The sequence below is a fragment of the Schistocerca nitens genome, chromosome 1, assembly GCF_023898315.1.
Source record: "Schistocerca nitens isolate TAMUIC-IGC-003100 chromosome 1, iqSchNite1.1, whole genome shotgun sequence".
Lineage (NCBI taxonomy): Eukaryota > Metazoa > Arthropoda > Insecta > Orthoptera > Acrididae > Schistocerca > Schistocerca nitens.
In genome coordinates this window covers 747,841,252-747,856,219 of record NC_064614.1, presented here as the reverse complement: position 1 = coordinate 747,856,219, position 14,968 = coordinate 747,841,252, and the positions used below count along the sequence as shown (strand labels likewise).

General features: G+C 42.2%; 1 protein-coding gene across 3 annotated transcripts in view; it reads right to left on the bottom strand.

Annotated features, from left to right (window-relative positions):
- LOC126260517 (protein abrupt-like) overlaps positions 1 to 14,968 on the bottom strand; it is a 267,219-nt gene that overhangs the window by 53,982 nt on the left and 198,269 nt on the right. For 2 of the 3 annotated variants that reach the window (XM_049957852.1, XM_049957860.1), the window contains exon 9: positions 2,144 to 2,264. The exons of the other annotated variant lie outside the window; for it this stretch is intronic. In XM_049957852.1, the coding sequence (XP_049813809.1) occupies positions 2,144 to 2,264 (121 nt within the window). The remainder of the gene's footprint in view (positions 1 to 2,143; positions 2,265 to 14,968) is intronic. 3 annotated transcript variants of the gene reach the window in all.

Genomic DNA, 14,968 nt, shown 5'->3' with positions numbered 1-14,968 from the left:
TACGGATGTTGGGTGGGGTTATTCCAACAATCAGATACAATTTCTGAAATGAAGTTGGCTTCAAGCATCCCGAGATGATCCTTGCTGCATCGTTGACCGCAATATTGACTTGCTTAGCAGGAGCTGAAGTGATCCACACAGGAGCAGCATACTCAGCGGCTGATACACAAAGCGCAAGTGCAGAAGTCCTTAGGAGGTGTGGACTGGCTTCCCCACTGCTGCCAATCAGCTTCTTAAGTATCCCATGTGAGCAATAGCTTTCTGTTTCACGTTTAGACATTTCTGCCTGTACGTTAGAGCCCTGTCCAGTGTGACACCTAGATAGACTGGTGTTGGGTAATATTTCAGTTGCTCTCCTCACCATCTGATGTCCAGCTTTTGCTGCACTTCCCTGTTTCATAAGTGGAAGGTGATCACTTGAGTTTTACCAGGATTGGGCTTCTGGTGGTTGGCATCATAGTACTTGGAGTGTTCATCCTTTGCTAGAGGCAGTTTTCCATCTACTTCTTTAAAGGTTTGCCCCTGAACAGTTACTGCTGTGCCATCAGCATAGATGAAGAGCCTAGTACTTGTTGGTATTGGCTGATCATTTGTGCAGATATTGCACAGTGCTGGAGCAAGCACACTGCCTTGGGGGGAGACCATTCTTCTGTGTTTGCCTCTTACCCTGTAATGAAACTTGGAATCAACTGTTCTGAAGGAAGGTGCTAATAAAGGGTGTTAGTTGGTAGTTCTTAGTAAGGTAACTTTCTTTAACAGTTTCCTATGATTCACAGTGTCGTACGCAGCTGTTAGATCAACAAAAGCGACTCCAGTAATCTCACCACACTCAAAACCATCCTCGATGTGCTGGGTTAGATTCAAGATCTGACTGCAGCGTGATTCGCCAACACAAAAGCCTGCTTGTTGTGGGATGAACTTCACTTTGAGGGTGGCACTGATTCGGTTAAGTACCAGCCATTCTAATATCTTGAAGGCATGGCATAAAAGGGAGATAGGTCGAAAATTTTTTGGATCGTTTGGTTCCTTCCCAAGCTTAAATATTGCAATGACTCGAGACTTCCACCACATTTTGGGGATGTGTAGCTTGGCAAAACATGTGCTCATTAGGCTTAGTAGCCACTCCATCGTTTTACAGCTTAAGTTCTTTATCTGTTCAATTCTAAGGTCATCGACACCTGCAGCCTTATGCATCTTCAAACTGGAGATGGAAGCTTCAAGTTCAGCCATGGAGAAGGGAGCCCTAAGAAAATAATGATCTGTTTCTGGATCATGCAGAAGAGCGTCTTTGGGCATCCTTCCTTTTATTTTGCCATTCCGCAGGAGCTGGGTTGCCACTGTATCAGGAGTCACACTCGTAAAATTGTCTTGTGATATTACAGAGTCGCCTCTCAGGTTTTTAAGCAGTTTCCAGGCTTGTCTACTGTTCAGCTTCATGTCGAGGTTCTCTACCAGGTTACTCTACTTGGCCTTGCGAGTTGCTGAAATGGCTTGCAGCAATATTTCACCAGCTTGGATCGTTTCTTCTGCAAATGGATCCTCTTTATAGAGAGTTTGGTATCTTTCTAACAAAAGTTTGTCATCACTGGACATGCCTGGAACATACTGAGTTCTGCATCCTCTCGGAAGTTTTCCTCGAAACTTGTTGGACACATTTGATTAAGGTTTCATACATTTCAGGTTGCGGTGGAATATTTATCATTTTTGAGTCAACCTCTTCACTGAATGTCTGCCAGTCAGCCTTCTTGAAATTAAACCTCCTCTTGAATGGTACCACTTCAGGCACTACTACAGGATTCACAGTATGACAGGTCTATGTTGTGTAAGGGGGATGGGCTCTCCTACAGTCTTCATACACTGTACAGCTACCTTTGAAGAAACAAAGATGTTGTCTGGGTTGTACGCTCTTTTCCACCTGCCACCGTTAAAAGAAGGTGGGAGCTTTGGATCACGGATCAGATGTGGGTCATGAGCCTCAGCCAGATATTCATATAAAGAATACAGTGGAACAATTGTGTGGGACATATGGTTAACATAATTATTGTAAAAGAGTGAACAAAGCAGAACAAACTCAAGAAATCTAACAAGAGCCTGGAAACTACTTCTGTTGTTAATATATTAAACACTAAAACTAGATGCTTACTTGAGTCCAAGGAGTTTAGATCCACGTACCCTCAGCGCTGCAGCACTTTCTTTACACTTGTATGCCAGTACCTGCTTCACTTTGCTGCGCTCGATGGTGGGAAAATGTGTACCAACATATGCTGTAAATAATATGTATAAATGTAACAAATCTATACAAATTATACTACCTACATGTCTTACAAATTATATAACTAAATTTAATTGTGCTAATTTGCATCAACAAACTTCACTGGCCAGCACCCTTTCATCTTTTAGTTTCTGTTTTGATTACCACAGTTATCACACCCTCTTTTGATGTGTTACTGGCCAGATTAGTATTAACCAAACATTATATCCCTGAGTCTAAACCTTTTGATAAATTATAGAAGGGTTTTTATTCAAAGCACACGATTCACCATTTCCCTTACAAAAAATATTTTTCCGCGTAATGGTCATATCACAAATCCAAGGCCAAATGTTCAATCTACCTTTGTCCCTGGGATTATTTTTTGTTTATTGATATGATGTTCACATTTGTCAGTCCACATTGTATATGAACAACAAATAAAGCGGGTGTGTGCACCGCCATATAAGTTGTTGTGTGAGCCAGTTCCCAGGATATATCTCCCATCAGATAATGCCTTGTAAAGCACTCTGGAGAGAACTTCAATATCTGAGTGTAGGTCAGCCTTACCTTTTTTATTACAAGAAAAGTCTCAAGTGGCAGTTGACAATATTTTACCGAATACTGTAATCTCTAACAAATGAAAAAGCAAAGGGCTAATAAGAACATGCAGCATGAAAGGACATTTAACTGTCTTCCAAATAGCAATCTGTTCTTAGAGGCAACATAACAAAGTAGGGAACCTGTCAGCAAAAACAAAGTGTGGAGCGCATGTGAGGCTGGAACATGTGACTGGACCTTCCGAAGAACGGCACTAAGTGCCCAAAACCCGCCAAGAAATTAAATTTCTTATATGCAACTGGTTGCCTATTATTTCATAATAGAAGGACTCCTGTTGTTAAAGATGGATAAAATACTAAAAAACAAGGGAAACTAAATCTAAGAAAAATGAAAAGGGAAAAGAAATGGTAAACAAAAGTAACTAAAACAGGGAATAATTCACCTAGAAACCAACAAGCTAACCATTTATGTCACTAACATTTTTATCATTTCAATTTTCTCCTCTTCACTTTATTCCTTCTTCCTTTTCAGTAAAAAACAGTATAAAAAGTTTTGAAAATCCTAAAAACTAGCCTGCATTTCTGTGCACTGCTGCTACCAGATTCCCAAATATAATTCCCACAACTCTCAATGAAACTATTGTCATAAAGAATTAAACTATGAGACACATTGCCAACAATCTTTGAGAGATGAGACTAAGCACAAATATAGCAGAATAATAGAACTTACAAAGGTAAATCACGTTAAGTATCTGAAAACAGCTTTTATACACACATGAAAAAAAGTTTTGCATCACCCCAGTTCCTAGAATTCCTGAAGATAGATGTTGACTGTGGATACTGTATCACAGACACAGTCCCTTTGACTGTTTAAAGATGTCACTAAGCCCACCCAAAGATGTAAACAACCATGCATGGAGCAGCGCCTATTAGACGGAGAGTGTCAAACAGCCAATCAGCCCCAGTCATTCCACCAGGAAAGAGGTACACAGCTTGTGTTGTCTGTAGTTCAACCATGCCTAGACAGTCAATACTGTGGTTTGATCACATCTGCATTGTTACTTTGTGTCAGGAAGGGCTCTCAACAAGGGAAGTGTCCAGGTGTCACGGAGTGAACCAAAGCAATGTTATTTGTACATGGAGGAGATACAGAGAGACAGGAACTGTCGATGACAAGCCTCGCTCAGGCCGCCCAAGGGCTACTACTGCAGTGAATAACTGCTACCTATGGATTATGGCTTGGAGGAACCTTGACAGCAATGCCACCATGTTGAATAATGCATTTCGTGCAACCACAGAATGTCGTGTTGTGGTGTCACCGCCAGACACCACACTTGCTAGGTGGTAGCTTTAAATCGGCCGCGGTCCATTAGTACATGTCGGACCCGCATGTCGCCACTGACAGTGATCGCAGACCGAGCGCCACCACACGGCAGGTCTCGAGAGACGTACTAGCACTCGCCCCAGTTGTACAGACGACTTAGCTAGCGATGCACACTGACGAAGCCTCGCTCATTTGCAGAGCAGATAGTTAGAATAGCCTTCAGCTAAGTCAATGGCTACGACCTAGCAAGGCGCCATTAGCATTACATAGCTTGTATCTAAAGAGTCTCACTTGTATCGTCAAGAGCGATGTACCACAAGGATGGATTAAAGTTAAGTATTCCAGGAGCTACGTACTTTTCTTTATAGCATTCATTACGTATCCTGTTTCAGACCTATCTACTAGCCTGCGTGAGTTAACGCGTGCCTTTAGCTACTTCCGAGTGGCGTGGCTGTCTTGTTACGCCACAACACGTGTTGCGACTCAAACTGTGCACAATAGGCTGTATCATGCACAGATTCACTCCCAACGCCCACAGCGAGGTCCATCTTTGCAACCACAACAACATGCAGCACAGTACAGATCGGCCCAACAACATGCCGAATGGACCGATCAGGATTGGCATCACATTCTCTTCGGCAATGAATGTTGCATATGCCTTCACCCAGACAATAGTTGGAGACGTGTTTGGAGGCAACCCGGTCAGACTGAATACCTTAGATACACTGTCCAGTGAGTGCAGCAAGGTGGAGGTTCCCTGGCGTTTTGGGGTGGCATTATGTGTGGCTGACGTGCACCTCTGGTCATCATGGAAGGTGCCGTAACGGCCATATGATACGTGAATGCCATCCTCCGACCAATAGTGCAACAATATCGGCAGCATATTGGCAAGGCATTCGTCTTCATGGATGGTAATTCACGCCCCCATCGTGCTTATCTTGTGAATGACTTCCCTCAGGATACCGACATCGCTCGACTACAGTGGCCAGCATGTTCTCCAGGCATGAACCCTTTCAAACACATTGGGATAGATTGAAAAGGGCTGTTTATGGACGACATGACCCACCAAACACTCTGAGGGATCTACACCAAATCACCATTGATTGGGACAATCTGGACCAACTGTGCCTTGATGAACTTGCAGATAGTATGCCACGATGAATACAGGCATGCATCAATGCAAGAGGACGGGCTACTGGGTATTAGAGGTACCAATGTGTACAGCAATCTGAACCACCACCTCTGAAGGTCTCGCTGTATAGTGGTGCAACATGCAATGTGTGGTTTTCATGAGCAATAAAAAGAGCAGAAATAATGTTTATGTTGACCTCTAATCCAAATTTCTGTACATGTTCCAGAACTCTTGGAACTGAGGTGATGCAAAACTTTTTTTTTTATATGTGTAATTTGTTACAGCAGCAGCAAAAAAAAATTACAATGGCATTATTTTTTAAAATACCGGGTGATCAAAAAGTCAGTATAAATTTGAAAACTGAATAAATCACAGTATAATGTAGATAGAGAGGTACAAATTGACACACATGCTTGGAATGACATGGGGTTTTATTAGAACCAAAAAAATACAAAAGTTCAAAAAATGTCTGACACATGGCGCTTCATCTGATCAGAATAGCAATAATTAGCATAACAAAGTAAGACAAAGCAAAGATGATGTTCTTTACAGGAAATGCTCAATATGTCCACCATCATTCCTCAACAATAGCTGTAGTCGAGGAATAATGTTGTGAACAGCACTGTAAAGCATGTCCGGAGTTATGGTGAGGCATTGGCGTCGGATGTTGTCTTTCAGCATCCCTCGAGATGTCGGTCGATCACGATACACTTGCGACTTCAGGTAACGCCAAAACCAATAATCGCATGGACTGAGGTCTGGGGACCTGGGAGGCAAGCATGACGAAAGTGGCGGCTGAGCACACGATCATCACCAAATGACGCGCGCAAGAGATCTTTCATGCGTATAGCAAAATGGGGTGGAGCGCCAACATGTATAAACATCATACGTTCCAGCAGGTGTTTATCAGCCAGGCTGGGGATGATACGATTCTGTAACATATCGGCGTACCTCTCACCCATCATGGTAGCAGTTACAAAACCAGAATCACGCATTTCCTCGAAGAAAAAACGCCCGATAATGGTGGATGTGGTAAATCCAACCCATACCGTGACTTTCTCGTCGTGCAATGGAGATTCCATGACAGATCTAGGATTTTCGGTAGCCTAAATTCTGCAGTTGTGGGTGTTGACAGACCCTTGGAGCACGAAATGAGCTTCGTCGGTCCACAACACGTTACTCAATCAATCGTCATCTTCCGCCATCTTTTGAAACGCCCACACCACAAATGCCCTCCGCTTCACTAAATCGCCAGGTAACAGTTCATGATGCTGACGGATTTTGTACGGGTAGCATCGGAGGGTACGCCTAAGTGCCAGCCAAACAATAGTGTATGGAATGCCGGTGCGACGTGCGACTGCACGAGCGCTGACTTCCCCGTGAATAGATGAACTCGCTACAGTCTCCATTTCTTCCTGAACTGTCTCAGCAGCATTAAGCACTGTGCTCAGACGGCCACTACGGGGTCTATCGTCTTAACAACTCATGCCTTTGAACTTCGAAATCATTCTCGCCACAGCTGCATTTGTCAACGGACCTTTACCCATTCGAATCCCCTTCCTATGGCAATAGGATCGTAACGCTGAACTAGCACATTCCCCATTCTGATAATACAGCTTCACTAAAAGCTCCTTTTCAGATAACGTCAACATGCTGTGACTGCTGGTGCATCTGATTCTCTCTATAATTACAGCTCCTTTTATACGCGATTGTCATGCACAGTCACTGACGTTTTGCTGTCCAGCGCCATTTGTCAGACATTTTGTGAACTTACTTTTTTTTTTTTTTTTTTTTAATAAAACCCCAAGTCATTCCAAGCATGTGTGTCAATTTTTACCTCTCTATCTACATTATTTCGTGGTTTATTAAGTTTTCAAATTTATACCGACTTTTTGATCACCCGGAATTCATCCAGATCTTTGAGGCACTTTGTCCATCACTGCACAAGTTTTCTAATGACCTAAGGAACAAAAAATAGTATTCAGTTGAGCAACAAGTCATGTATGCACCACTTCCTTTGCCTCTCAACTGGATGCAAACTGTTGGCCTCTTTAACATGAATTTGAGTGAAACAAACTAATGATATGCCAATGAAGATGTTGCTATTTTGTGATCTGGTATTTGCTTTCTAGTTGGAAGTGATGAATCTATAGTTCATTAATACTGGATGACATACTGTCATGGGAGATCCTCCAAGTGTCCAAAATTTTAAAATATTTATTATAACAGTCTCAGTTGTAATAATCATATTTTGATGTTAGTGATGAATAATTCCTGAAAAGTTTCATGTACATTAGTTTATCAGTCCCATGGGCTCTGATATATACTCAATCAGTTGCTCTTGTGCTCTCCCCTTAGTTAGTTTGGTACCAATATCACACAAACCTTATGAAAGTTACATCTATTATGCATTATTTCCCATGAAGAACCATGACCAATGCCCACATGGTTTGTGACTTATTGACAGTCACTTATCAGTCAATCAGCCTTGTTCATTGATGGCATTAGCAATTAACGTGGATGGACCCGGTTGTTTCATTGTTCTTCAAGCCTGTTCCACTGATTGTGCACTGATAAATGCTCTGGCAATCCATTTGCCCACAGTAAAATGCTGCCCTCATATAGTGCTGAAAGTGTTCTTTGGATTTTTGTTAGTGTTACTCAAACCAAAAAAAGAGCAGATTACAACAAACTGTTTTTCATTGGCACAGATGGAGAGAGCCATAGTCATGTTTACTTCACAACTAATTGTGAACTGATGTACTGTTTAAATCTGAATTAAACAGAGGGAATGGCACCATCTAGCAGTGAGAATGGTGCACCTAGCAGTTAACTACAACAAATGTGCAGAGAATGGATGACTTACTCTTACAGGTCTGAAAATATTTAATAAACCTTATAAACAAAATAGTTCTGACAGCCACAAGGAAGTGAGAAAATTTCTCGTCCCTACACAGAGCTAGTGTTGATAACAAAGACATTTTGTTTTCGTTATATCAGTACACGTTGCACAATGATGTAAGTGAAATGTCTTCTTCATTTACGGAATGGTTTTGATGATATGCCAAGGCTGGAGAGAAAGCCAATATGTGCTCAGTATGCCTGCCACAGGCAGTTGGAGAGGAGCCTGCAGCTACGAGGGTGGAGGTGCAATCATCTGCAAGTTGTGGAACATGTTGGCACCAATGATGCCTGTTACTTTAGTTCTAAGGCCATCCTCTCATGTTGGCACCAATGATGCCTGTTACTTTAGTTCTAAGGCCATCCTCAGTTCCTGTAACAGCTGGCGGAACTGATGAAGACTGCTGACTTTGCTTGAAGGGTACAAGCAGAGCTTACAATTTGACAGAATTGATTGGGATCCTTCAGTTTGGAGCTGAAAGAAGGGCCTCAACGGGCTTCAACAAGATGCTCCATCAATTCTGTGGTCATCTTGGCTGCCCATTTTCGGATCTGCAGTATGGTGTGCAATATATAAATGAAGCAGCTGTTCAGGGAGCACAGTAAGTGCTGAGTGCATTTTTTAGGGCAAGTGATAGGGGTCCTTTGATGAACATTCGCCATTCAATATACAACAAACAAAATAAGACCACATACAAAATGAAGATATTTCGAATATCAAGATTTTAACAAAAAATTGACAAAGCATTCCTAACAATTTCCCTGAATCCACTGCCCTCCAGGAAAGCTGTCATACCCATACACGGAACTGAGAGCTGGATGAACTACAAAGGAGGCACCTCCAAAATATTTATCATGGCATGGAACATATTTCAAAAAGACTGATTAAACATCATAGGATGGGGATGGTTCATTGCAATTGACAAAAACAATGTGTGTATCCAGGTCAAAATGGAGTCCGACTGCAAAGTTATCAGGACTGAGTAACCGGTCTAGATGAACGAAAATTAACCATCATATATTTTTACCAGACACCTGATTCCAAGGTAACAATTGTAGAATTATTCAAAGAAAGTTTCTGTAGTGTGGAAGTATTCTGATCATGCAATTTTAGTTGTTGGCATGCAATAACTTGCACCATTATAAATTAGCAGCCAGCCTGTTGCGGCAGTAAAGGACAGTAATGGGAAAGCTGAAGTTTTAAATTTCACACTTAAAAAAATCATTCATGCAAGAAAATCATACACCACACAAACTTCCATACAGAGGACACATAAATTAGTATCACTGGTACTGAAAAGCAACTTAAAGTGTTGAAAACAGGTAATTTGAAGGTCCAAATCAAATCCCCACACTATTTACAGAAAATACTCTTTGGCATTAGCCCTTCACTTAACATGCATTTATTGCTAATCTGTTACCTAGTGCATCCGCAATACTGCAGACCAATATCCCTCATTCACAACCCTCATCCCCCGTGAGTGAGGTGGGCACAGTGGTTAGCATACTGAACTTGCATTCGGGAGGACGATGGTTCAAACCCAAGTCCGGCCATCCTGATTTACGTTTTCTGTGATTTTCCTAAATCACTAAGCAAATGCTGGGATGCTTCCTTTGAAAGGGCACGGCTGATTTCCTTCCCCATCCTTCCCTCATCCAAGCTTGTGCTTGACCTCATTGTCAATGGGACATTAAACACTAGTCTCTTCCTCCTCATGTCTTTTTGACATAAAATTCTTGAGCATATTCTAAGTGTGAATCTAATAAATTTCCTGTGGAGAGAAAAGATTCTGTCCACAAACTGCCAAGTATTTAGAAAACACGACTTGTGAAAAACGTTACTTGCCTTTTCTCACATGATACCCTGCAAACCATGGTTGAAGGGCAACAGGCAGATTTCATATTCCTAGATTTCCAGAAATTACTTGGCACAACACTACACACTAGACTGTTAACAAAGGAATATTGAATAAGATCTCGTACATCAGTGGCTTGAAATCTTTTTAAGTAATAGGCTCCAGTATGTTGTCCTAAATTGTCAATGTTTGTTAGAGACAAAGGTATTGCCAGGAGTGACCTATGAAATTGTGACAAAGACTGCTTGTCATAGTTCATCTATAAAGGACACCGCATACAGAACACTGCCAGACCCATTCTGGAGCATTGTTCAAGCATTTGGGATACACGTCAAGATTAAAGAAAGATATCAAAGCCAGTCAAAGGCATTCTGCTATATTTGTTACCAGTAGGTTCAATCAGGATAAGAGCATCACAGAATTGAAAAGTGAATTCAAATGGGAATTCCTGGAGGGTTGAAGACATTCTTTTCCCTAATCAGTATTGAGAAAGTTCAGAGAACCAGCATTTGCGATAGAGAGCAGTACGATTCTATGCCACCATGTACATCTTGTGTAATGATCACAAAAACAACATAAGAGAAATGAGGGTTTACATGGAAGCATATAGACCGTTGTTTTTCCCTTGCTCTGTTTGCAAGTGAACAGGAAAGGGAAATGGTTAGCTATGGTACAACATGCCGTTCACGATGCGCAGTACAGTCGCTTGTGGAGTATGTAGGTTGATGTAGATGTAAAAGTAGTCACATTGTGTGTGTTTCATTGAAGTCAATAAACTGGGACACCACTTAATCATTTTAGTATCTGATCCTGATTCAGATTCCCCGTGCAGCCTGAGTACTGATATGGAAAACAGGTCAGAGATACTCAGGCTACATACTCAAACAGCAGTGTGTTGCTGCCCAAGGCGTCGCTGCAGCAAGCATGTCACATGGAGCTGTCCACTGATGTGAGACTGCCTCTACATGCCTTAGCTTGGCGCTTGCCGGTCAGTCTCTTGCTGGTTTTTGAAGCCCTTAATTATGGGCCTTTGAACAGTTGAGTTTTGACCTTCCTTGTTTTATGTTTGTGATTTGGATTGCTCCCTGGAATGTTGTATATGCTTAAAATAACTCTGCTACACCCTGGACTTGTTTTATGGTTAGTCATTCATTTTGTGAACTCTGACATCATCAACCTCCGGGATTATCTGTTTGCTGCATCAGTCTCTGTGTTGTTATCACCAGTGCGAGTGATCATAAACTGTGTTCTACCTGTGGAGAGTAGGATAGAAAAGTGGTGATGAGAACTTTCTCACTATGCAACTGTTCCAGTGAAGCATGGATCCTGGGTTTAAAGTTGTAGTAGCAGCAGCAGCTGCAACAACTACTGCTGCAACTGCAACAGCAAGAAAAAAGTAGGACTCCTAGCAGCAGCAAAAACAACTGCAACACCAGCAACAACAGGAAAAACCATGGAATTCCACCAGCAACAGCAGAAATTGCTGTTACAATTGCTGCAAAAACAACAGCCAGCAGCTGCAGTTTCCTTGCTCCCCCCTCCACCATTTGCTTGTTTTGCAAGACAAGAGTTTGGAGGTCTATTTACATCATTTTTGTTTCACTGCAAGATAAGCCAAATAACTGACCCTAAATGTCAGTGCATGCTATTACTGTCTTCTAGTAACTAATTGTATGCAGTTGTGTAGAAACTATGCTCACTCTAGGAACCTAGTGGCTTGAGTCTTTCTGAGGTTTTTGATTTGCTGACTGATTATTACAGTCGTCAAACCCATGTCACTGAGACCAGACTAAAATTTAATGAATGTCTTGAGCAACATCTGCATTCCTAAGCAATATGGACTGCTGCCTTGTAGGATTTTGACATATAAGTATGCTTTTTCCTCTCAACAGTGTGGCCCAACACATGTGGTACCCTTCATGCATGATGTTATTATACGTCTCACTCCTGACAGAGAAGTTAGTACAAAGACCTTAGAGCTGTATGATCCAGCCCAGAGAGATGTGTTAGAAATTACCAAACCTCACAATGTAACTACATCAGTACAAGCTATGTTTCACAATTCTTCTAGTGTCGCCACTATTAGTAGTATTAGTTGACATTGTGCTCTACGATCAAGAGATGACTTCTAGTCAATGTCATCATCAGCATAACCGAGGACCCGTTCGTCCAGTTCGTGCGTTTTTGTCAGGTTCTACAGTAGAGTTGCACAACACGTGCCGATAGTCCGTTTATCTGCATAGTTTAGTTTTCCACGGTCTTTAGTATGGACAGGGACTGCGATAGTTGTGTGTGGATGTGAGCCGAGTTGGTGACACTTCGCTCACAGCTTCAGGCTGTGATGGCTTCGGTTACACAGCTTGAGGCTGCAGTGGATGGGCATCACTGTTGTGGGCCGGCCGCAGGATCCAACGGACGTCCAGCACACCAGAGTCCTCCAATCGGTCCTCACCGGTGGCCAACATAGTTACTGCTCGCACTGAGGCTGACCCCTCACCTGTGGTCGAGTGGGAGGTCGCCCTGGGGCGAAGCAGGTGGCGAAAGACTTCCCAGGCGGCTGCACATAAGGGCCTCCCAGTTTGTCTGACAAAGAGGTTCCAGGTGCTGTCCGTGGCTGACACTGTCGCTGAGACAGATGCTGTCGCCTGTCCTGTTTCAGAGAAAGCCTGCAAGATCTGGTCAATAGCAGAGGGTAGGATTATTGGTAGTTAGGGACTCCAACGTTAGGCATGTTATGGGGCCCCTGAGGGACTTGGCTGACAAGAAGGGTAAGAAATCCAATGGGCACTCCATGTGCATACTAGGTGGAGTCATTCCAGATGTGGAAAGGGTCCTCCCAGATGCCATGAAGAGCACAGGGTGTAGCCAACTGCAGGTGGTGGCTCACGTCGGTACCAATGATTTGTGTCACTTTGGATCAGAAGAGATTCTCTCTGGTTTCGAATGGCTAACATAAGTGGTAAAGGCTGCCAGTCTTGCTTGCAAGATGAAAGCAGAGCTGATCATCTGCACCGATTGTGGACCTCTGGTACAGAGCCGAGTTGAGGGTCTGAATCAGAGGCTCAGACGGTTCTGCGACCGTGTAGGCTGCAGATTCCTCTACTTGCGCCAAAGGGTGGTTGGGTTTCGAGTTCCACTGAATAGTTCAGGTGTCCACTATACGCAGGAGGCAGCTACATGGGTAGCAGGGGCTGTGAGGTGTGGACTGGGTGATTTTTTAGGTTAGAGGGTCTCGAGAAAACACAAGAAGAGCTTCAGTCACAAAGGGTGCAGGCTGAACACAGGAAAAATGTAGATACAAGAATCATTGGTATAACAGTTGTAAACTGTCATAGCTGTGTTGGGAAAGTACCAGAGCTCCAAGCGCTAATAGAAAGCACTGATACTCAAATCGTTATAGGCACTGAAAGCTGGCTAAAGCCGGATATAAGCACAGCCGAAATTTTTGCGAAGAACCTAACGGTGTTCCGAAAGCATAGGCTAAATATGGTTGGCGGTGGGGTTGCTATTAGAAGTAGTCTAACCTGTCACAAAATTGAAGTAAATACTTCATATGATTTAGTATGGGCAGAGGTCATTGTTAGCAACCAGACTAAAATAATAATTGGATCCTTATACCGACCTCCCAATCCAGATGATACAGTTGCTGAAATGTTCAAAGAAAACTTGCGTTTGATTTCGAACACGTACCCGAATCATACGATGATAGTTGGTGGTGACTTTAATTTGCACTCGATATGTTGGGGAAAATACATGTTTAATTCTGGAGGTATGCATTAAATATCATCCGAAATTGTGCTAAACGCATTCTCTGAAAATTATCTCGAGCAATTAGTTCATGAGCCCACGTGAATAGTAAATGGTTGTGAAAACACACTTGACCTCTTAGCAACAAATAATCCTGAGTTAATAACGAGCATCAAAACCAATTCAGGGATTAGTGAACACAGGGTTGTCGTAGCAAGATTGACTATTGTAATCCCCAAATCCTCAAAAAATAAGCGAAAAATATACCTATTCGATAAACCAGATAAAAATTCCGAAATTGTGCTAAACGCATTCTCTGAAAATTATCTCGAGCAATTAGTTCATGAGCCCACGTGAATAGTAAATGGTTGTGAAAACACACTTGACCTCTTAGCAACAAATAATCCTGAGTTAATAACGAGCATCAAAACCAATTCAGGGATTAGTGAACACAGGGTTGTCGTAGCAAGATTGACTATTGTAATCCCCAAATCCTCAAAAAATAAGCGAAAAATATACCTATTCGATAAACCAGATAAAAATTCACTTGTCACCTTCCTCAGAGACAATCTCCACTCACTCTAAATTAATAATATAAGTTCACACCAGATGTGGCTTGAATTCAAAGAAATAGTATCGGCAGCAATTGAGAGATTTATACGAAATAAATTAACAAACGACGGAGGCGATCCTCCTTGGTACAAAAAACGGGTTAGAACACTGTTACAGAAACAACAAAACAAACATGCCAAATTCAAACAGACGCAAAATCCCCAAGATTGGTGATCTTTTACAGAAGCTCGAAATTACCACAGACTTCAATGCGATATGCTTGTAACAGTTTCCATAATGAAACTTTGTCTCGAAACCTGGCAGAAAATCCAAAGAGATTCTGGTTGTATGTGAAGTATGTTAGTGGCAAGAAACAATCAATGCCTTCTCTGCGGGATACAAATGGAGATATATTGAAGACAGTGCTGCCAAAGCAGAGTTACTAAACACAGCCTTCCGAAATGCCTTCACAAAAGAAGACGAAGTAAATATTCCAGAATTGAGAACAGCTGCCAACATGAGTAACGTAGAAGTAAATATGCTCGGAGAAGTGAAGCGACTTAAATCACGTAATAAAAGCAAGTCTTCTGGTCCAGACTGTATATCAATTAGGTTCCTTTTGGAGTTTGCTGATGCATTAGCTCCATA